Source organism: Colletotrichum gloeosporioides (assembly GCF_011800055.1).
Source record: "Colletotrichum gloeosporioides strain Lc1 chromosome Unknown consensus_36, whole genome shotgun sequence".
Classification (NCBI taxonomy): Eukaryota; Fungi; Ascomycota; class Sordariomycetes; order Glomerellales; family Glomerellaceae; genus Colletotrichum; species Colletotrichum gloeosporioides.
The window spans coordinates 928,802-950,271 of record NW_025544681.1 but is presented as its reverse complement, the minus strand read 5'-3'; the positions used below and the strand labels follow the sequence as shown (position 1 = coordinate 950,271).

Genomic DNA, 21,470 nt, shown 5'->3' with positions numbered 1-21,470 from the left:
TGCCGTAACGCAGTTGGAAGAGGCTAAGGTTTTACTGGCGCATGCTCGGGAGGAGAATGGGTGTGGATGGATGCAGAATGGAACGAAGACGATGGTCCAGAGTAGGAAAGGTGGGCTCTAACTAAGACGAACCTCAAAGACGCTCTGAGAAGACAAGTCCAGTAAAGCAAGATGCCGAGCAGGAAGCGAGGCCCTACCAAGCTCAGGTATTGTGCTGCTCTGCGCTGGGTTGCGTTGCGGTAACAGCTGCACCTGTCGTTGCAATTCGGCCTCGAGACGGCATCAGGGCTGCTGGATGCTACGCTAGAAGATGAAGCAGAGGAGCTGGTATCAGGATCTCGTTACATCATGGCACCTGCCTTACAGGCCCTGCAGAAGCAACAGCTACAGCGGGTGTTCAAAGTCATCAGCAGCAAGCAGAGAGCGACGTAGGGGCTGCAAGCAGCCATTTCACGAGGTCGCAGGGGCATAGTGCGATGATGAGGCGGACATCAACAGGTGAATAGCGGACAATGGAAGCTGGATTCGACCGACTCGTCTGAGGTGACTTCAATCCGGGGCATCGGGCACTGTTCCCGCGCTGCTGGTCTGGGAGATGCACCGCACAGGGCGAATGGAAGGCAGACAGATGGAAGAAAAAGTGAGATACCGGGGGCCTTCGTCGCCTGGGAGCTGTGGAAACAATGATTTCCTACTGGGTCTGGACTGGACTTTGCAGACTCAGAATGGGAGGCCATGTCGGAATCAGAATCTGACAAGCCTACAACAGGCGGAGACGGGTTGGGACGATCATGGATGTGCGTACGAGCGTTGCACCTGCATCTGCGTCTGCTTCTGCGCCTGCGTCTCGCAACGCGGAGGGGAACCGTCAAGGGAAGCGGGCGAGAAGGGGTCGAATAACGAGAGAGAATGCGAGCAATGCCGCAAAGGGGGACTTGTTTCCGTTCATGTCTCCTGAGCTGAATGCGCTGAAGACGAAGAAGATGCTTGAATTCTGCTTGGCCTTTCCCCCAGGGCACGCAGGCTGAGAGCCCAGCTGGCATGGCAGGAGTTGCTTATCTCTAGAGGTATTCGTACCTGGCCTACCAAGCCTACCAAGCTAACTACTCTACGTCTTCGTACCTTACCAACCTCAGAACGCCCCCTGTTCGTGCGAGAGGAAGGGAAGACGGGCAAGACAGGGAAGGCCAGGGCCCTGCACCCGGTCTTCTGGCCGGCTTCTCGAACATCGATCGAAAGTGTGGAAGGCTTCCAAGGACCACAAGTTGCAAGGGGGCGCACTCGAGAGGGGCCTTTTGGGGGGTGCACCGGGGGTTCTGACTGGAACAACTGGGAACAGGGCTTGCAGGGAACACTACCCAAAGCATCCCACGCCGCGCTTGCCAGGCCGTACCAGTCTGCGCTTGCCGGGATACCTAGTGGCGTTTTGGGGCAAGAGCGAGGGCGGAGGAAGGGACATTGGAAACAATTGGGAAAGAGGCAGCATGCCGGGGCGGCGCGGCGCAGCCGTCGCTGGCCGTCAGTGGTCATTCAATCACTGAAAAAGTACCTTATGATGCACCTGCACCACACCCACCTTCCCGCCTGCGCCGTCCACCGAGACTCTCTGTCACATTCCAAGTCTCTTACTGGTCCGACGTAGGTTCAGTGGCTGGCCGCGCTACCATTGACGTGCTTCCACCACCACCTACCTACCTTACCTACCCGCATCGTACACCTCGCTGCAAATGCAGCAAACCCAACAGTAAGGTGCATTCCCGTCTGCCACGGATACCACTGCGCAGTCTCGCCGGGTTTCATCGCCCACCGGCTGGAATTGGTCAACCGGCGAACCATTCACAGCAGGCTCGCTACCGGCCACTGACTAGCTGCCTTTCATCTTCGAAACACATCTCGAGATTTCCCTCTCCATCTGCTGAGGTGTTCGGATTGCGTACGGCGTGGCGTTCGGTACCCTACCCTACCTTACGGATACGCCATATCGCTGCCCCCGGCATGCGCCAAGGATACACGATTTCCCCTTCTTTTACCTCATCGTTCTCCATCGCCATCCACCCGCCGAAACCGACCACAATTGCATACTGCACACAGTAATGGGTCTTCCCCAACCTCCTCCATATTCGAAAATTCGAAATTAACGCTCAATTCCCTCGAGGCTGCTGTCGCTGTCGCCAACTTCGTCCCACATCTGCCGCCATCCGCCTTTCTACCCGCATGCGTTCACCCGGCCGCACTTGCGCACTTGCGTTTTGATTCCCGCCCCTCCCGCTCTGCAAACATTGATTGCCCGTACCACAATTCTTCGCTACAATTGTCACATATCTTTCGCAAGGTACGGTTGCCCTGACGGGAGCCAGCAAGGTGCCGCCGGGAAGGGGACCTGAGTCTTGAGAACAGAACCCGACTCGCTGTCCCCTTCGTTCGCTCTGCCGATCGTCGCCTCGCACAGGCTGGGACCGGCCTGCCACGCACGGAATGGAACCCACAACTGCCCACATTGGTCAGCACAACATCATGGCAAACATGGCTCCCTCCCCTCTCTGATCGCAGATTGCTATCCACATTGCGCAATATCGCCGATGATCTGGTCCACTTACTTGTTCTGCGTGGCTTCCAGAAGCAATGGAGAGGCGGAGAAGGAGGGAAGCCATCCATCGTGTCTCCCGACATGCTCTCCCTCATGTCGTGGATACCTTGATATCGGTCCTGAGGATTGATCTGTACCACACAAAGTGATTAATTCCCTGGCCAACCCTCGTCGACTGTTGCCCTGCCCTGCCCTGGCTTTTTTCGGCTGGCGGTACGAGCTGCAACGTGCGTGCATACGGATACGCCTGCCTCCCTCGACGCTTGCAAATTCTCCTCTGGGGGCCGCTGCCACCACACGCCCCGCTACGTACGAATATCGACACCCATTTTCTGCCCTACCGGTTGTTCGAAATGATTCAGCTTCCAGCTTCTGCTCGACAGCATCAACGAGACGTCAAACACCATACTGGACGCCAGGTATCCCGGCATTACCTCGCACGCCGCGGACTACGAAGTGCGAGGACACGGACATCACCTTTGGCTGCAGCTGCAATCCCACACTCAACTACAAGCCTTTCCCCTCTGGCGCTGATACTCGCTGGCCTGGCCTGCCCGTTCCGGTCTCGACGTGTCCACAGTTGTATCCCAAGCGCCCGTGCATCTGATCAAGATGACAGCAAACAATTTTGGCTGGTTGTCTATTAGAAACGACTAAGATGACTAAGTTGCAATCAGGTCTGCAGCCTGTGCCACCGTCATTCAACTTCTGGGAACGGAATCGACCTGCTGAAGAATGATGCTGGGTGCCAAGCTGACAACTTCCAACGGCACCAGCGAAACCATCCATCGACACGGATAGATGCCGACAAAAGCCCGACTGCTCACACCTGGTCGATGCCTGTCCGGTTCCAGGCTCGCTCCCTACGTCACCTTTCGCTCCTGGCCTTGCTACTTGCGACGCACAAGACCCGATCGACCATTTTGACGTTTACCCGATTCTTCTGACGAAAGTAACGAAAAAGCTTCTTCTGTTTGCGACACAAGAATACCAGCATAGGAATGTTTCTCGGACGAAGACGACTTTTGATTGCTCATCCGCATTCAATGTGGCAATTGGTAGCATGCATGCATTTCTTGACCGACACTCTTGCTGCACACGGCGAGTCTCATTGCTCGGCGAGTTCCTCATATCATGCCTGCCTGTCTCATCGACCTTCCCCATTGAGCCCGTGAGCCCCTCGCTCCCAAGCTCCCTCGGATCGCAGCATGTTCCTGAACGGCAGATGAACGCGCCTTCTCGAAAATCTTGGCTCCAGATTGCCTTCTATGTCTGCTGTGTCTCTGGTGTCTGATCAGCTCCACATCCTTTCCAACACCTGCTGTATTGAGACAAGAAATGATGAAGATCGGTGTGATGGGCTATTGGAGCTGGCCATCTACTGGCTGGCCCTGAGTATTGTGCATCGTTCAGTGTTGCTTCACTCTGGCCGCCGCTTGGCCAGCGCAACCCTCTCGCACACTGCCGATCCATGTTCAGCATCGGAATTCTGCTGTCTTGATTGAGTTTCTTCGTCTCTCGTCGCCCGGCTGGCCATGGAAGAGGCATGCTTTCTTTTCAGCCACTGCTGATGCTTCCATATTACCTGCCCATGGCCCCCATGGTTCATCTCAGCTCTCGCCGCGCCGCCAATGGAAGCTCAACCAATCCCCGCGGCGATGAACCCCCTCCAATTATGCCAGCCTATCGCGGGCTTGGATGGTGAAGCGGCGTGCAAGTCTAAACTCGGCCGTGCTCGAACTGCCATCTTCTCCGCTGCCACATTCTCCTGCAAGGGCAGCATACCAGCCGCCCGGCATTCTGCCCATGAACCCACAAAGCGTTTGAGTCTGCACCAATGTCTTCTGCGACGGCCTCGCATTCTTCTTCTTTCGCCCAAGACTCCGACCATGGAGTCATGAGGCCCGGCCCCAACGTTGGTAACTGACTTGGAAGTTGACGGCTTGACACTCATACACACCGTCTACCCCCACCTGCGTAGAATTCCATCGTCCCGGCCGCTACTTGGCCATTCGCAACTGACATCGGCCTGGCTGCTCTAGCCTCCGACGCGCCCGCAACTCTGCGCCCGCGCCCTCCGAAAAAGCATCCTCTCCGCCTGAAAAGTGCCGCTGTATCGTTCCCCGGACCTTCCGCACCCGCACCTCCAACCCGCCGATCAGTTGCGACGAAGAAGGAAGAGCTGTGACAACTTACAAGCCCAGCCGCGGATCAGGCGCCTGCAGTCACGCTGTTGGCCCGGTTCATCGTCTTTGGGGGCGGCGGCGACGGCAAAAAGCCTATTTTCAGTTTGGTGCCTGAAGCCTCACTGGACGGTTGGCTGCCGGACGACTCGTGGGCCACCATTTCGGTCGCCCAGCCCATGCCTCCCTTTTTTTTACGCTTTACTCATTGGTTGGTTCGTCAGCGGTTGAGTTCTTCGTTGCACCATCTAGAAGACTCAGCCTCGGCTTCTTGACACCGTCATCCCAAGTACTCGATTCTCACTGGGTAATGGCTTCGGCGCAATACGCCTACCTGAGACACGTGTCGTGTTCCAGCCCATGCCTAATTTTCCTGTGTCTGCGCGGCTATATTCTTTGGTTTTGTTACCCAGTTTTTCAGTGTTCTAAATTACTCCTATCGAAAGCGATAGTAGCAATAACAACGACGAGGATAGAAGCCGACGACGACGACGTTAGAGTGATTAGAGTATAGCCACAGGAAAAGTAGTCGCTTTAGCACAGGAAAAAAAAAATAGGCGGTCTCACTGGACGGCCACCTCGCTCATTGCTACCCGCTGATAGCACGACGCCAGATATCGCCATCGCCCATGCTGTCCACTGGTGAGGCAAAAGTCCCGTGGTGGCCTGTCAACTGGGCATCCGGGTTCCCCAATCCCCATTCCCCATTCATCCCATATCGGTACTCAAACTGTCCACGTGCCCCTGCTAAGAGGGGCAGGGTATCCCGACGGGGCCACTTTGCCTGCCTAGCGGCACGGACAGGTGAGAGATAAGCTGCGATGCGTATGTGCGATTGGACCTGTGACGATGCGGTTGATTGACAACTTGACAACAGTAACCTCATCTCGGGAGCGAAGGGTCAGGATTCCGAGACCGCGGAACACGTTGAAGAGTGTTTTCTTGCTATTCCCCTTCGCACTCCGGAGCGCTCAGTCGAGGCCACTGGCAGTTGCGTTCGCCCATCTCCGTTTCAGCCCTGTCGATCCGTTAAAGGCCCCCCAACCCCAGACCCTTCCTATGCTGTCCATCTAAATGACCCCTTTGAAGTCTGCCCACCTTGACAGACCATTCCGTGCTTGAGCCCCATCGTCGGATGTCTTGGTCGTGAGAACGTCAGCTATTCTCCATCAAAGAGTCTCAAAAAGCTTGCCGCCCGTCGCTCGGCCCTTCCGGTCCCTCTCCGTCATGGACACGCCTACGATGCGACCCCGTTCGAGAACCGTTCGCAATTGATGAACACTCATCTGCGTCTATTTCTCTCACCTCGCAGACTGACGACAACCGGTGTCCGTGCTCGTCCAAGCGGGAACCGCAGAGGGTCACTTAATTAAAAACCTTCAGACCGTGCCCAACTATGGATGGCACATCTGATCAAACGTCTCATACTGTGGTTCCTGCATACAATTTTCCGCCCTCTCGTCTTTGACAACCAGAAACTTGCGTTCAAGTTTCGAAAAAGGGAGAAGGATTTCGCTCTGCCGTCCCCCCTCATCGAACATCGGCTCGTCAGTGTTCCTTTTCGCATTCGCTCATGCAAGTGTGATACAAACGAGTCCAAGCCAAGTAGTCTGCAGTCAAACGGCGAAGCTGCATGTACGTTCGCAACGGAGTTACCATCTAGTCGTAGTCGCGTGCTTCAGTCGGTCCTCAGTCCCCGGGGGAACACTCGCAGGCACTCACGCATACACACACATACGATCCGCGCTTCAATGTTGTCTGCAAGACGTAGGGCTGTTGACGAAGATTGTCCCCTGCGCGCCGTTGAGATTAATCCACCGCCGCTTGGGGTTTCGGGACGTGTTCGTCTGAGACGGAGCTCGGCGCGGCATCCGAGAGGGGACCCTGCTTCAGATGATGCTGCCCCTCAAACCCCCTCAACCCAGGGGCAGGGACCTTCTTTTTCACCATTTGCTGTTGTATTTTTTTAATCCTATTAGCCGAGAAAGATGAATCAGGCGGAAAAGGCTTGTTCCCTACGAACGGTGGAGCGATTAGGGCTGCAAAGCCTGGGGTCGTTCCGTGAATAAAAAAGACTCGAATCAACATGCGGCAAAAACCGACAGGTTGGTTATGCTTCCCTTAGAGTTTGAGAAGAAGCCATCTACCCCGGACGCTGGCATGTCAACTTAAAGACTCAACCTGTGACTTGGGACTTCTTTGTCCGGTTCAGATCGTTGGAAAAAGTCATATCTTTTTAGAGTTGTTGACAGATTAATCCGGATACATTGAGGCTGGTTGCCGCGGCTTGCCTGTGTGTGGACCAAGGTCCCGAGTTGTTGAACCAGGGAACATGGGTTCTGAGCGTGGTTCGCATCGCATCGTCAATGCTCACCGGCATGATCCGGACTCAAGAGGTTGATCTTCAATAGCTGAAAAAAGGGCATCCTGGCAACCCTTTTGAAAAAGTCTGGTGGTTGATTGTATTGAATAGATACATTAGGGGGCCTTCAGACGGGCTCTTCAACTCGGATGTCCAGACTTTGAAAATCTGGTTCTAGACGTTGTAGCACTCGGCATGCCCGAGCAGGGGTTTGTTGGTGATCTGCTGTGCGCTTGAAACTCAGGAGTTGCCTGCGTGTAACATTACCTGCCTTTTTTAGTATTGTCAGAAAATAGAGAAGGAGAAGAAAAAAGTCGCGCAGACTTAGAACAATACCCCTATTGACAGACACATTGTAAAAAGCAAAAGAGAAACTCCTCGACGGGGAATTGAACCCCGGTCCCCGGCGCATCGTTAGAATGACAAGCCGATATCCTCACCACTAGACTATCGAGGATGCTAATCCGATGTTGGACGTAGAAGCTTAGAATGGATATAACCCCTATGGTTCCCCCCCCACTTAGGTCGCTAAGTGAAGTAGGGAGGATAGTAAGAGAAGAGAAACCTTAAGCCCTTTCTAATAGATATAGTTAGCTATTAGCTATATTATTATTACTTTAGCTATTATTAATTTTTATTATTTATTATCTCTTCTCTTTATTTTTCTTTTGTTTTTCCCCTCCTTATCTCTCTTCTTTATCTCTCTTTAATATTACTTTTATTTTTTTCTATTATTATCTAACTAGCTAAATAATATACCTTATGACTCTAACTATAATAAACTTAATTCTTTAATAGAGATAGCTAATAAAGTAATAATAATAATAATACTAATAATACTAATAATAGATAGATTATATATATATATATATATATATATATATATATAGTAGATACTACCTAGCTAATAAAACTTATATAAAATACTGTTTATATCAAAATAAACATTATATTATTACTTTAGAAGGTGGAATATTTTAAAACTAGATTAAAAAGATAGATTCACCTTCCTCTAAAGCCCGCGTTATAATTATCAACAAGGCCTTAGATCTAATTCTATTCATAGAAGCTCCTATACGTCTATACATCCACCTCTATATTCTTCCGTCTCAGTGCTGTTGCCGATGTCATCAGAATAAAACCATTTTACAACTATCAACTTGAAAGCACCAGCCCACCCTGGCCTAGATACGTGAATCCTTTCAGACGAGAATCCATTGTCTTGCTCAGCGACCCCCTGCATTGACTGCATGTGTACTGCCAATCTGGGAGGAGGATGCTACACACCTTGCTAAGCATCACGTCCAGAAAATACAAGTTACGCCTCCTAAAGTCGCTAGCGGTCTATCTACATCGATCACTACAGAAGTAATTCAAAGCATCATTTCATCGTTCCATCCCTGTAGTCGTGGTTGCTTTGGTCATTGTTATTGACGCGTCCTTTTCGTCTTCGTTTATAGCCGCCGTTGTCATTGCAATTATCCTGCATCACTTTTCGCTTAAATAACAAAATTCTTCGGGAGAATTGCGTCTCCTAAACCCAGGTCCTCTTGTGACTAGTCCCTAACGATATAATGCCACGTGCCGGATCTTGTGCCCTGACCATGATGCTTGATGACGGTGCCTCGAGAGAGCCCAAATGCCACCGAGAACAACGACAGGTCACCAAACAAGACTGTTTCGAAGCCGGGATCGAAGGCGCCACTGAAGTCATGGTCTACAAAGGTCCTTGGGGACGACGTTCACTGCGTCGATCGTTGGCACTTCCAAGAGGGACGAGCACATTGCGACGCAAACGCTCGGTAAATCTTACGAATCTGCTATATTCTCTGTATAGCGTACCGTAATAATCAAAAATCATACACCCGTATCCTCATGCATCCGAGACTCCAAGAAAAACGTCGAGGCCAACAGTATGGCCTGATGTATGCCAGGGCATGAGAGGTCTATCTCTATTTACGCCTCATTGTATCCTTTCTGCTTTTTCTGTAATGCCTTCACTAACCGTGTTCATAGACTTGTATGCACACCGGGTTTCCGTACTGAAATGCGTACCCGGTAGTCTTTCCGTACCCTCGCCTGACTCGTTAAGAACGGCGGACCGCTAGTCTAAGACGACCCCTTTCGTTGGAAAAACCTAGAGCAAACCCCAAGTCGCCGCGGCAACTAGGACCGAGGGCGCTGGTCCGCCTCGTCATCAAGATGGATCTCCGCTGCCTCAGTGGAAGCAACATCGTTATCGACAGCGGGGACCGAGATGACCTTGTCCTTGTTTTGACGCTCCCATGCCGCATTTTGGATCTCAGAGAGTCCGATTTGCGCGCTAAAATCCGGTGGCGGTGGCGCTTCCTCATGAGTCGCATCACCGTATTCTCCAAGGGTCTCGTCAAACTGCATGTCCGTATCGTTGTCCCTGTCGTCCGAAGAGTCAGGCTGGGCGTCATCGCTGGCGTAGCCTTCCATTCCGAGAGAGTTGGCCGGGCCATCATTGGAGCTCAGGGAGTTCCAGTTCCATGTCTGTGTTGCCTGAAATCCGTTCGATCCAGCAAAGTTGTCAGTCATACCGATGCCTTCGTCTTCGATGCTGTTCTGGATATTCTCACTGCCAACGTTCGTGCTCGAGCTGCCTTCATAAGGCGGGAGCTCATCCTCTGTCTCGCGCGACACCGTGGCCATTGTGCTACTAGCCAAACCACGATTTCCGCGCGGGAGAGTTGCTTCGGCTCCGGTCCCAAGTCTCGACGATCCAGTTAGGGAGGAGCCCCCGGCGAGACGTTGATCTTCCCCCGAGCTGGTGTCTCCCTCTTCGTCATCTTCGCCGCCCTTGTCGAACTTGTCGAAGATTTCCTTGAAACGGGGACCGCCCAAGGGGCCGTCTGAGCGACGGCGGTAGAACAGCAGGTACGCTGCCTTGGTGATAACGCTCTCAGGTGATGTCTTGCTAACCGACGTGTCTGGGATCTCATTAGCTTGGCTGCGTTTTAGCTGCAGGGCCTCACGTACCGTTATAGTTGTACCACTGTCCATCGACAAAGTTACGTCCGTACGCCGTATAGTGACCGCCACCGAGACCGCCGAAATGGTCATCGACGGCAATGAGGTCGTAGATCTCTTCCTTACCCGTCTCTTGGCAGAGGACGCGCTTGTGCAGATCGAGGCCTTCGATGGGGAAGTCGACCAGAACGTCGAGCTTGTCGCGGCGCCAACCTGAGCTGCTAAATCTCTTCAGGTGGACAATGAGGATGTCTGGCGTTTTCCAAAGGTCGAACTTTTTGCTGGCACGTCGGTGCTCTTTGCAGCGTGGGCAGTACCACATGTCCTGCTCAGACAACACTTCGGCCTTCTCGAACTCGTCCAAGCATTCCTCAAGAGTAATTCCTTGCTTCTTACGAGCCATGCGCGTCTTACGCTTCTGCTCGAGAGCTTGGTCCTCAAGTTTCTCAGGGTCGACAAAGGTCCTCTGGCCGCGAGTGTCGTCGTCACGATCTTCCTTACCAAAGACCATGTCCCAAGACTCTTCGGTCCAGTCGACGATGATGCCCTCGCCAAGACGGATGAGGGGGCCACCGGGAGCCTCGTCCAATGGCGATGGCTGGGGCGCAACGTCGACAATGTTGTAGGACTGCTCCTTGCTGTTCCGCAGCTCCTTATTGCGACGCTTGTTGCCCTTCTTGCCGTATGTCTTGTTGCCCTTGTTGAACTTGCGGCGGGCTCCACCAACCTTATGGTTGCCTCTACCACGAGCGGCCTGCTTCAAGTCAGATGTGGACCCTGTGGTTAGAAACTGGGGAACGCTTACCTTGGGAGGGAGTCTGACCGGCTCATCCTCCTCCGACTCGTCTGCCATACGGGTCTGCTCCTCGACCGACTGTGGAGATTGCTCCTCGCTCACACTCTCATGTTCACTGTCAGCGGTTTGGGAAGAACCAGGGCTGTTGGCCTCGGGTGTGGTCTCGGGTGCCCTAGAAGCCAGAGTGCGGAAGTTCTTGTTGTCGTCAACTGAGTTCCAACCGGTTGGCAGCGGTGAGTCACCATTCTCGTTGAAAAAGCTGAGCTCAAACAGGTTCTGCAGCTGAGGCGGAAGGTAGGCGCTGCTGTTGACCCATTTGGGGCGAGTGGTGTTAAACTGCTTAAGAGCTTTTCGGCCATTCGACTTTTGCCCGCCTGCGACCATGGAGACATCAACTAAGTCATCTTCTCCTTCTACTGAGTGGGAGACAATCTTACTGTCCCCCGATGAATCAGCGTCGGACTGGGACGTGATGACCATGTCGGCATCAGTGCTGTCGTCGCTCTCGGAGAATTCAGACCAAGTAGAGAATGTCGCCACCTTTTCCAAGACCTTGCGGCGAATGGCGTCCTCGTTACGAGACTGTTCTGGTTAGGACGAGACAGTTGATAACACAGGGTGTCCACTTACTTCCTCGGGAGTGAGAACGATGAAGTGGGGAGGGGAGGCCACATCGTCTGACCTCATGCGGTAGGTGTTGTTGTTATTGCGCTTGCGGTGAAGGACAGTGACGACCATTCGCTCGGTGAGAGGATCGACATAGGGCTCGTCGCTTATGTCTAGCATAGAAGTAGGCGCACCCATCTTCTTTTGCTTGGGAGGATAGTTGGTTGGTGCTGCCTCAAGCTCGTGGAAAGTGGGGATGTCGTTGGACTGGATCTCATCCGACACGTCGCTGCTATCGTCGTAGACCTTGAAGAATTTGCCCTTAAACTCTTCAGCCCCTAGTAACAGCTCCACAGGCACGCCAGTCTTATCCGAGATGGCCTTCTTGAGCCCCTCAATGGCGCTGTGCTTTGACAGCTCAACCTCGATCTGTACAGGCGCATCGTTCAATGGCAGGAATTTGACAGTTCTACTCCACATGTCCTCCACGGGAAGCGGCAAGGTCAGATTGCTAAAGGGGTCGAAGGTGATGGAGATCTTGTCGCAGACGGGGCACTTCAGCGTCGACTTGTACAGTCCGGTGAAGAGGTCCGCGACAACTGAGTCGTCACGCTTGCGCGTGATGTCCCATACCTCTTCCGCCATCTTTCGGATGGCCGCCTCATCGCCAATCATCTCATCGGTCGAGTCAGGCTTCTCAATGTACGGCTTCTTCTTGATGCGGCTCAGGTCTTCCTGCAGGGCGTCGAGGAGAAATCCGAGGAACTCTTGAGTGTCCTGCTGACCCCAGCCCTGGAACGTGCTGCGCGCGCGGCCGACAGTGTTCTTGAAGTCGCGCGGGCTTACGGCGCCTCTTGACTCCGCGTAGATCTCCTTGAGAAGATTGCCGTATGCCATTGCGACCTGTCCCTTGTAGCCAAGCGCGTTGGCCTTGTTGATTTCCTTCTCGTACTCGCCGGTCAGGAAGTACTTTGTCAATTCCTCAACGCTGCGGACGCACTGAAGAGCCGAGTTCATGTAGCACGTGTTACCGAGATTTTGGAGACCAACGGCGCCAAGACCTCTGCCAGGCTTCTTCTGCTGGGTCCGACCTCTGGTTACGGGCCCCGGAGCAGGGCTGTTTCGGCTACTGGTGCCTTTCCCTTGTGTAGTCAAGCTCGAGGCGCTACCTCGTGAGGCAATGACCTTGTCGTTGGCGGTTTTCTTACCCAGCCCGGACACCCAGGAGTTGGCACTGTACTGTTCATCAACGACAAGGATGCAGTCCTGCGATAGCCCGTAGAAAGACACGGGAGACCGGCCGTTATAGTTTTCGTCGCCTGTTCTATCATCCGCCGTAACCTGAACGCGCTCAGTGTCTCTAGCAAGAGCCGTGAGGACAGTCGGTCTAATCAGCAGCTTTTGCCAGGGGTCTGCCGAGGTTTCGGCCTGCTTGTCGGGGTTGGGTGACTCGGGCGGCGTCAACGTAGACGGGGGCGACAGGTCCTGCACAACTGGCGTGGTCGGCTTCTGCAAGACTTGCCACACGCGGATCTTGCGGTCAAGGGGAATACCCATGAGCTGCTTCAACTCCTTGTAAAACGCATTATACGGCATGGTGGAGCTTCGGGCCAAGACGAACGGGCCCTTGGCCTTGAGCTCGTCATCAATCTGGAAGGGACTGGCAGGCGATTCGACCCTGTGAACCGTGAAAATGGGAGGATGAAGCTCGAACATGATGTTGGCAGGGCTTGCAGCGTCGGTCGCCGTGTTGATAGCAAGACGAACAATGGGCTTTTGGCCTTCCCTCACACCATACCACTCAGACACAAGCGTCCAGGCATCTTCGGGAAAGAGTTCGCATTCCTCCAAGCTGACGCCAGGCTTCATCCGCACAAAGTCATCGCCATTGGGTTGCTTCAGAACCTCGAGGATCACGCCCGAGTTGTCGACAGGTCCCAGTGGCTCGTCTGACGCCTCTTTCTTTGCAAATTTAGGGTCTCCACCTAGCGCTAGCGCCTTTTCCACCCATGATCTCGACACAATGTAAGCAACAGTGCCTGCTTTGGGGGGCTCGTCGTTGAAAGCCTTGAGAAGTGTCTGAATCGTCTTGATCTGCTCTGGCAGCGGAGGAATATCTGCAACAGTTTGGTCAGCAAACGGCGATCCGCAAGCGTGTCTGAATGATGGATCTTACCCTTGTCTTTGGGTGCACCGGAGTGACCGTTCGCAGCGTTGTCGGGCAAATCGACGCTCATGGCGCGGGGCAGGTGTGTTTTGGAGGTAGACGGGGCACTCTCGGGGTCCTCGGTGGTTTGGGCCGGGGTCATCTCGACGTCCTCCTTCATCTCAACGTCGGGGTCGGGGTCCATGCTGGAAGCACGTCGTTTCAAGGGCGAGGAAGAACGTTGGTGAGGGTTGGCATCACTGGTCATGATGGCTCGGCGGGAGACGTTGAAAGGAGACCGGCTTCTGGCTGAGTGGAATGTCAGCGCAGTGCCAGTCTCGGGGCCGGAGATTTCCCCTCGATCGCTGTCGATGGAGAGATCGGCGACACCGCAGGGCGACGAGGCGGTGCTGGATGCGTAGTCGGCGGAGACAAGAGAGCCGGTTTGCAGACGCGCAGGCAAGCTAGAAGCCGGGACAGAGTCGCTGCGAGCGTAGGTGGGAGTCGACCGGCCGTCGGTTGACGCAGCGGAGAAGGAGAAGGCCGGGTCGTCGTTTGGCTCGCACGACGGGAGGACGGTGTCGGCGGGGGAGGAAGTGCTGGTGCTAGGCACTTGGTCGTCGCGGGACTGGTTGCGGGAGAGCTTTCTCTTCTTTGAGGAAGACGTGGTGAAGGCGAGCTGCCTGTGCAGCTCCGGGATGGCGGCGGGGAAAATCCAAGTGTAGCGAAAGCAGATGGGAGAAGGCGTCTTGCATTAGTAGTGCAGTGCAGCCAGCCAGTCGTTCAAGCAGCAGGTCTGTTTGGCGGACGGCAGACAGACCCAGGGCAAAAGCACAGAACAGAAGAACGGGGGGGAAAAAGTAGAAGTCCTGGTCGACAGGGCGGTGGAAAACTACAGCTGAAGACCTCCAAGCGGACTGCGCATCGGGGCTTGTGGGGTGGGAGGAGAGAGAGAGTGTGTGTGTATGTGTGAGAGGGCGGAGGCGGAAGGACCGTACGGAATTGGATCCCACAAGGAAACGGCAGGAACTGGTCCAAGTCGTGAGTAAGGTACGGAAGGGCGTGGACGGTGGTGGACGTAGTGAGGTAAGGTAAGAGAAGGCGACGGGCAGGTATGTGTGTGTTTGAGTTGGGGGCAGATCAGATACAGATGTGCGCGCGTCTGCTTTGCGACCTGTGCTTGCGCCTTTCTACATTGCCAAGTGCTGTGGAAAGAAGGCACTGTAGAGGACGGCTATTGGAGGCGCTTCCAACACTGGACGTTTGCTGCTGCACTACTGCCGGATGGTCTGTTGTCGTACAGTGCGTGCCAGGCAGGTTCCAGTAATAAGCCCAGGTCCTTGGTACCTAAGGTAGAATAATTGGGAGGAGCTGATGGCGGTTGCGGTACAGCTGATGCAGATTAGGCCGATTTCACAGACTGCCCAGCAGCGCTCTTGCTTGGAGGGGTCTAGGATTTTTTTTCTCTTAGGGGGTGACTTAGGCGAGGCGGCGCGTGGACTTGGACGGCGCGACTTAAAGCAAACGGTACGTATCTTGTGAGACGGTTGTCAGTGTCAGAGGAGGCCTTGAAGGTAAGAACCAACAACGTTGATTTTTGTTGTCGTTGTTGTACACTTGGATTCTCAAAGTGATCAGATATGAGAAAATAAAATGAGGAACCCCCCTGTGAGATGCCTCAATGAATCACTCCTTGTTGTTTTACTGCGCAGAATTGCAAAAGTTGAGGGACAGGTGCACTGAATGGCAGAAGAAAGAAGTGATGGAGGATGCCCTTCACTGCTAGGGGACTAAGTGGCCAGCCTCATAATTCAGAATTTTTTCCCAACCTACCCACCCACCCACCAGGCGAAGGAGAAAGGGAGGGGGGAAGCGCTTTAACAGGGAAGTGACGGTCAAGTGCACCAAAGTTGAAAAAAAATTCGAGAAAAAAAAAAAACTAGATGAAAAAAATCATAGAGAACTCTTTCAGGGAAAGACATGCATCCAATCAGTTGCCAATTGGGATTTCGTGCTGCACCAATGCAGCTTTACCCCACATCTGGGAGTGGGGAAAGAAGGAAAGGCCAACTGCCACTCCGCGAATTGTAGCTGCCTCTGCAAGCTCATCAGCGTACCCTCATCGCTGAAGCCGGTTTTTTTTTTTTCTTTTCTGTCTTGAGGAGAAAAAGAAGCGTGGTATTGGAGCGGGCACGGCGGGGAAGGAAGGGCTTTTCTAGACCCAGTACCCGGGCACCTCCAAGTCCGGCACTGGGCAATCCTGCATGGACCGAGCCGGGGGCTGCCTTGCGCTGCCCGGAGGTCACTACCGTGAGCCCTAGCCTTGTAATAAGTGTTGTTCCCATTGACCTGCTGACAGGACGACACGGAACCAGCTGATATTCGAGCAACTTCAGAGCATATCAGGCCGGTGATATCTCAAAGCTCATGTCGCTTGGAGAGGAACTTTCTCTGCGCTTCTCTGTGCCAAGTTCTTCTCTTCCTTTTCTTCTTTGGACTTTCAGGACCCGTCCCAAATCACTCCGTGCTGTACGTACACGTAAGGTAGACGCATCGGTCCATGGTCAGGGGTCCACCCACCGCTTCTTGTGGCTCCTTTCGTTCAGCTTTTCCAATACGGACGACGCTTCAGGTCCAACTCTCAGGAACGGTAGGACTGTTTATTCGGCAGAAACATGCCTATAGCAAGATGTTAACAAACATGGCCACTTGTCTCCTCCACCGTCCGTCAATTCCGACTTACCACGAGAGACATCGAGAAATATTCAGTGAAATCCGCGTCAAAGCGTCCCCACGGCCCCACATACCTCTTACCACGACCTCCCAGCTTGACGTCAGAGTCGGCCCCTGCCTCTTGTCGCCGACTTTGGAATTCTCGGCTGGAAAGCGGCAGGAGACCTTCATTCTGATAGGGCATTTCTTCATCTCATCCCAAGCCTCTCTTGACCGCCTATCTTCAAAACCCACAATGCAGACCACACACTTGGAGCGGGAAAAATAAAGTAAAACCAAAGCAGCAAGACTCTCTCTTGTCGACCCTCGGAAGTCAACCCGTGGTGTTGCCAATCAACTCGACACGTAACCAGCATTTCGCCACATGCCCTCCATTCTTGACTCGTGTGGACTTTGCACGTCACCCGACTGCTTGTCAGGCCGGACACACGGTTTCGCATTCTATTACTCGTAAAAGCATATGACATGCAGGTCTCTATTCTGCTTCTAACTACACAAACCCAGGTAGTCTTGTTGCTGTCCAACCCGCCATAGTGGCGGCTGTGGTACACGAATGCAGGCTGCTCAACTCTTGGGGCTCTATCCCAATTCCCGTCGTGAAGCCTCATAACGTCATGCCCCTCCCCCATCCTGACGATGGATGCGTGTAATAACCGATGCTCGAAACAACTGTTTTGGTGCCAGTACTCTTCTCCCCTCGACAAGACTCTGAGTCCGTTGTCCTTCTAGCAAGTGTTTCTTCTTGTAATCACCCCTGGTCTCAACGCCGCCTGTGTGTCTTGAACGACCATCTTCCACTCGCTACTCATAGCTTCGCATCCGTATCTTCGTATTCGCTCAGGTCTTTGGCTGGCCGGGCTCCCCGCGTCGCCTGCAGGCCCGCCCGGAAACTACGCACGTCTTTGATGGGGACTGGCTCCGGCGTGCTCGTCGCCTCGCCCTCTTCCTTCTTGACCCCATTCACCTTGGTTTCCGTCTCCGTCGACTTACCCGCCTGGGCATGAAGGTGGACTGAAAGCTTTGCGCGTGTAGCAGAGCCTGGCTTGATATACTGCTGGAAGAACTCAACCATGTCTGCCTTCGTGAGCAACTTGACATGGGCGGCATCTTCGTGGGCTAAAACAGGGGTCAGCATCCGTAATCCTCGACACACAAGAATGCCACTCACTCAGCTCAAAGTCGTAGTATTCACTGGCGATCTGGGCCCAGTGGCGGCTGCTCTCCTGGTCAAGGTTCTTAAGCTTTTCCAGACGCTTCACAATCAAACTTCGCTTGTGGCCCTCGAAATCGGTCTCGGACATGGAGTCCAGGTTGTTGGCGAACAGGTTGAGGAATGCTTCGATTCTCGACTCGAGGTATTCGGGCGTTCGCTCACTCTGAATGATGAACCGGAAGCCATAGGTTGTTGAGAAGCTTCGGACTCCACTAAAGACAACGTAGCCCAACTGCTCCTTGGTTCGGAGTTGGTCGAATGCCGGCTCATGGGTCATCTGGTCGAGGAGCATTGTCTTTGCCCGCGTCATGCGGTCGCTCTTATCCCCAACGTACAGCCACACCTCGATGCAGTGGTTGACGTTTGCTGGGTCCTTCAGCGTCTTCTTGTAAACGTAGTTTGATCCAGCGGGGAGAACAAGAGATCGAATGACGGGCCACTGAGGGCGTGGCAATTCACGGGGCTTCAGGATTGTCTCAATCATGTCAGTCAACTTGAGGGCATCCTCTTTGTACAGATTGCCGTGCACATAGCTTTCAATGTGCAATTGTGAAAGCATCTGCTTCTTGAACTGGCGGACGTCCTCAGCAGTGATGTTGGGCAGCTCAGCCAAAGACTCCTCAACAACGTAGTCACGCTCAGAGTTGAGCCAAGTTGTGTAGTCTGACACCTGGTGGAAGGGCTGCTGAAGCTCCCAGTTGTTGTATCCCCGGTTCAGGCGCTCCCTGATGATGTCGAATCTCTCATCCTTAATCTTGAGGTCGCGCATAGTGATGAGAACCTGCTCCAAGAGAACCGCCAACTTGTCGTTGTACCCACTGAGGTCTAGGAACAAGCCGCGGGCGTCAAGGGTGACACTGTACTGCAGACCGGCAAGCTCCGCATCATACGAGTAGGCCTCCAACGCATCCCTAACGAGGTCGGTAAACAGCCTAGCCTTGACAGCATTCTCAGCAGTCGAATATATGTTGGGGTTCCGGCAGCTGATGACGAGGTTCGCCTTGGGCACCCAGAATGTGTCATCTTTCTTGAACCACGTCCGAGCGATGCTGTCGTTTCGGACGACACGCGGCGCCACTGCCGGCTCCTTGACCTCCTTCTTCTCGACCTCAAGCTTGGTGGGAATGAAGTTGTTCTTGTGGGGGAGGTGAAGCTCTGCGAGCCGGTCGGAGGCGGAACTCGAGGCAGCCTTCTTGATCTCCGCCATGAAGTCGTCGGGAATCTTCTCGTGGCGGTACTCGGTGCCGTACCACTTCTCCTTCTGATCCCAGTCACCAGGGAACTTCTGCGACACGATGGTCAAACGGAAGTTATCAGGTCTCAAGCAAGCCAGTCCCTTGTCAATCAGTTGAGAGTCGAACTTTCGCAGCCGGCTGTATCCACTGAGAAGCCACTCGCGCGGGAGCGGCTTCTGCATGACGGCACTAGTCTTGCTGGTGAAGCGGCTTGCTGGCGTCTTTTGTTTAAACTTGAAGTCTACATCGGCCATGCCCTTCTGCTCATCAAAGATCCATTCTTGGGGCGGCGACTCCCGGAGAAGAGAGACGTATTGGAAGAAGATCTTGACGATCTCCTTGTAGTTCTTGAGGCCCTGTGGTTTGCGTCAGCATGTGAGGCCATAGTAAGATGGGTGAATTCCAAGCTCACCTCCTCGGTCAGGCGAATCTGGCAGTCAAAGATACCAGGGGTGCCCGGACAGACTGGGTATGCGCCAGCACTTAGACCGTTGGCCCAACCCTTCTCCTTGACATAGGCCATAATACTTCCAGGTCCCTCGTGGCCGATCAGGTGGCTGACGTATCGGCTGGGCTGCGACTCGAACATATTCTCCTCGTCGAGGAACGGGAAAAAGAGGTTCAGTTCGCGCGAGTCCATCACCGGCTTAGCGAACACCTGTACACCGAGCTCGCTTTCGCGGAAGGGCACCTCGGCCTCCCAGCGGTTCGGCACCAGATTCTTGTTGGGGACCCCAGCAAACAACTCTGCGACCCAGTCCTCCAAAACGTCCAAAGGCTCCCGTCCCAGAACCACCAACTTCATCCTATTCGCTGAGTAGTGCTTCTCGTGGAACTCCATAAACTTGGCCCGAACATTGACGCCCTTGGCCTCTGGCTGGGCCTTGAGAACCTCGAAGTTGCCGGTCGAAAAATGGCAGAAGGGGTGCTTGGGGTTGGAAAGGCTCTTCTCAAGCTGGTGCAGTCGCCATTGGTCGCTCTGCAGGTTCTTCTTGTTCTCGGAGTCGACGGCGCGCAACTCTCGGTCCAGGGTCGATTCGAGGAAGAGAGGCTCGATAAAGAACTGGGCGAAGCGGTCGAGCGCACCCTTGAAGGGGGAGGGGTTCGAGGCCGAGGGCTCCTGGTCGTTGGCAGGCTTTGCAGAGACATCAAAAAAGTAGTTGGTGGAGGTTGCTCCCGTGTATGCGTTTGAGCTGCCAGAGTTGGAGGCGAGGTACTGGGAGTATTCGTTTTCTACAGGGAACTTCTTGGTGCCCATGAACAGAAGCTGCGCAAACAATTGTCAGCCAAGGTAAGCGATTGCGACGGGGTTCCTTTGTGTGTGTGAAGAAGCGTACATGTTCCACGGCATGGGCCATGCCGGGCATATCCTCTTCGTCGCTGAAGTTTCCGACATTGACGTCAAGGGCGGCGCTGGCCTTGTCTGTCTCTGGATCGTGGACCAGCAGGGCCTCAAGCTTGTTGGACAAGCGAATGACACGGTAGGTTCTGTCGTCGAGCGAAGGGGTCTCGAGCTGATCCGTCACCCGCTCGATAGGCTGGGGCCTCGGCTCGCGAAGGGGGCCATCCAGGTCCCTGGGACCGCGGGCACTGGGCTCTCTGTCAGACATGTCGGCGGAGTTGTGCCTGAACCGTCGAGGGTGATTGACGGTGATGGCGGTAGGTGTTCGGTTCAGGGTGCTGGTTGTAGGATTAATATTTTTGGTACCGATCCTCGTGCAGCGGTGGCGGTAGATGCAGTTGAGTGGAAGGGAGTGTACGGCACGGGGCTGCAGCAGGACGGTTTGGGAGACTGCTGCTTGTCGCCTGGCACTTTGAAAGAAGACAAAAGCTCTGGGCGTGGGGTGGGGGAACGCCACTTTTGAAGGATAGGGGACGTCGGGGCGAACGTCGGCAGAGGCGGACGTGGTAAAGAGGGTAAGGTATGACAAGGAGCGGGTGAGGGTTGATTTGAAGAAGAGGAAAGGTGAGTGAGGCACGTAAGAGGTGGGTTCGCAGGTGGATGAGATGCAGCGCAACGAAGTCAGTCAGTCAGGCTGGAGCAAGCTGCGACAGGATTGAGAAAGCACCCGCAAGCCGCAGCGAAATGCAAGGCAAGGCAGATTGGAAAGGCGGGTGCAGTGTGAGTGGTTGGCTGAGGTGCCCGTAAGGTAAGGTAGTGTGCGAGTGTAAGTGTCAGCCGTGGGACGGACGGTGGAGGAAGACGAGGAAGCAGCCGGGAAGGTGCTTGGGTGCTCGTGCGGCGGCCGGGGTGCGCAGGTCGCAGGTCGCGGGTCGCGGGTCGCTGGGTAGGGGGGGGTGGGAGGAGGGGAGGAGAGCGGGTACGGGTACTGCAGTGAGGGAAGGGTCGTGGTTGCGGCTGGCTGCCGCTGCTGCTGTGTTGCTGTTGCTGGACTGGCCTGGGCCTGAGGTGAGATTGGGATTTGGGGACTGGACCTCAAGCAGGCGGCGGAGAGAGGGACGGCAAGGTATGGGGGAGGAAGGTCCGCACGGATAGGTTGAATGTTCCTTCCAACCCAAGGGACACTGCCTAGGTATCCGTAGTGTAAGGCAGGTACGTACGGTGCCTATGTAGTTACCTAGGCAAGTTAGGCAGGTAGGTACTTGCTTTGTTA

The 21,470-nt window shown here is 54.2% G+C and overlaps 1 protein-coding gene across 1 annotated transcript; it reads right to left on the bottom strand.

Moving 5' to 3' along the window:
• Window positions 1-9,298: 9,298 nt before the first annotated feature.
• GCG54_00006173 (putative zinc protease) lies at window positions 9,299-20,465 on the bottom strand (the record flags this gene model as incomplete). The annotated part of the gene is made up of 9 exons (XM_045406185.1): window positions 9,299-10,086; window positions 10,136-10,880; window positions 10,932-11,504; window positions 11,553-13,645; window positions 13,705-14,422; window positions 17,306-17,523; window positions 17,576-19,211; window positions 19,268-20,122; window positions 20,193-20,465. 9 exons carry the CDS (start codon window positions 20,463-20,465, stop codon window positions 9,299-9,301), a joined length of 7,899 nt encoding a protein of 2,632 aa, XP_045265568.1.
• Between the last annotated feature and the right edge of the window lie 1,005 nt (window positions 20,466-21,470).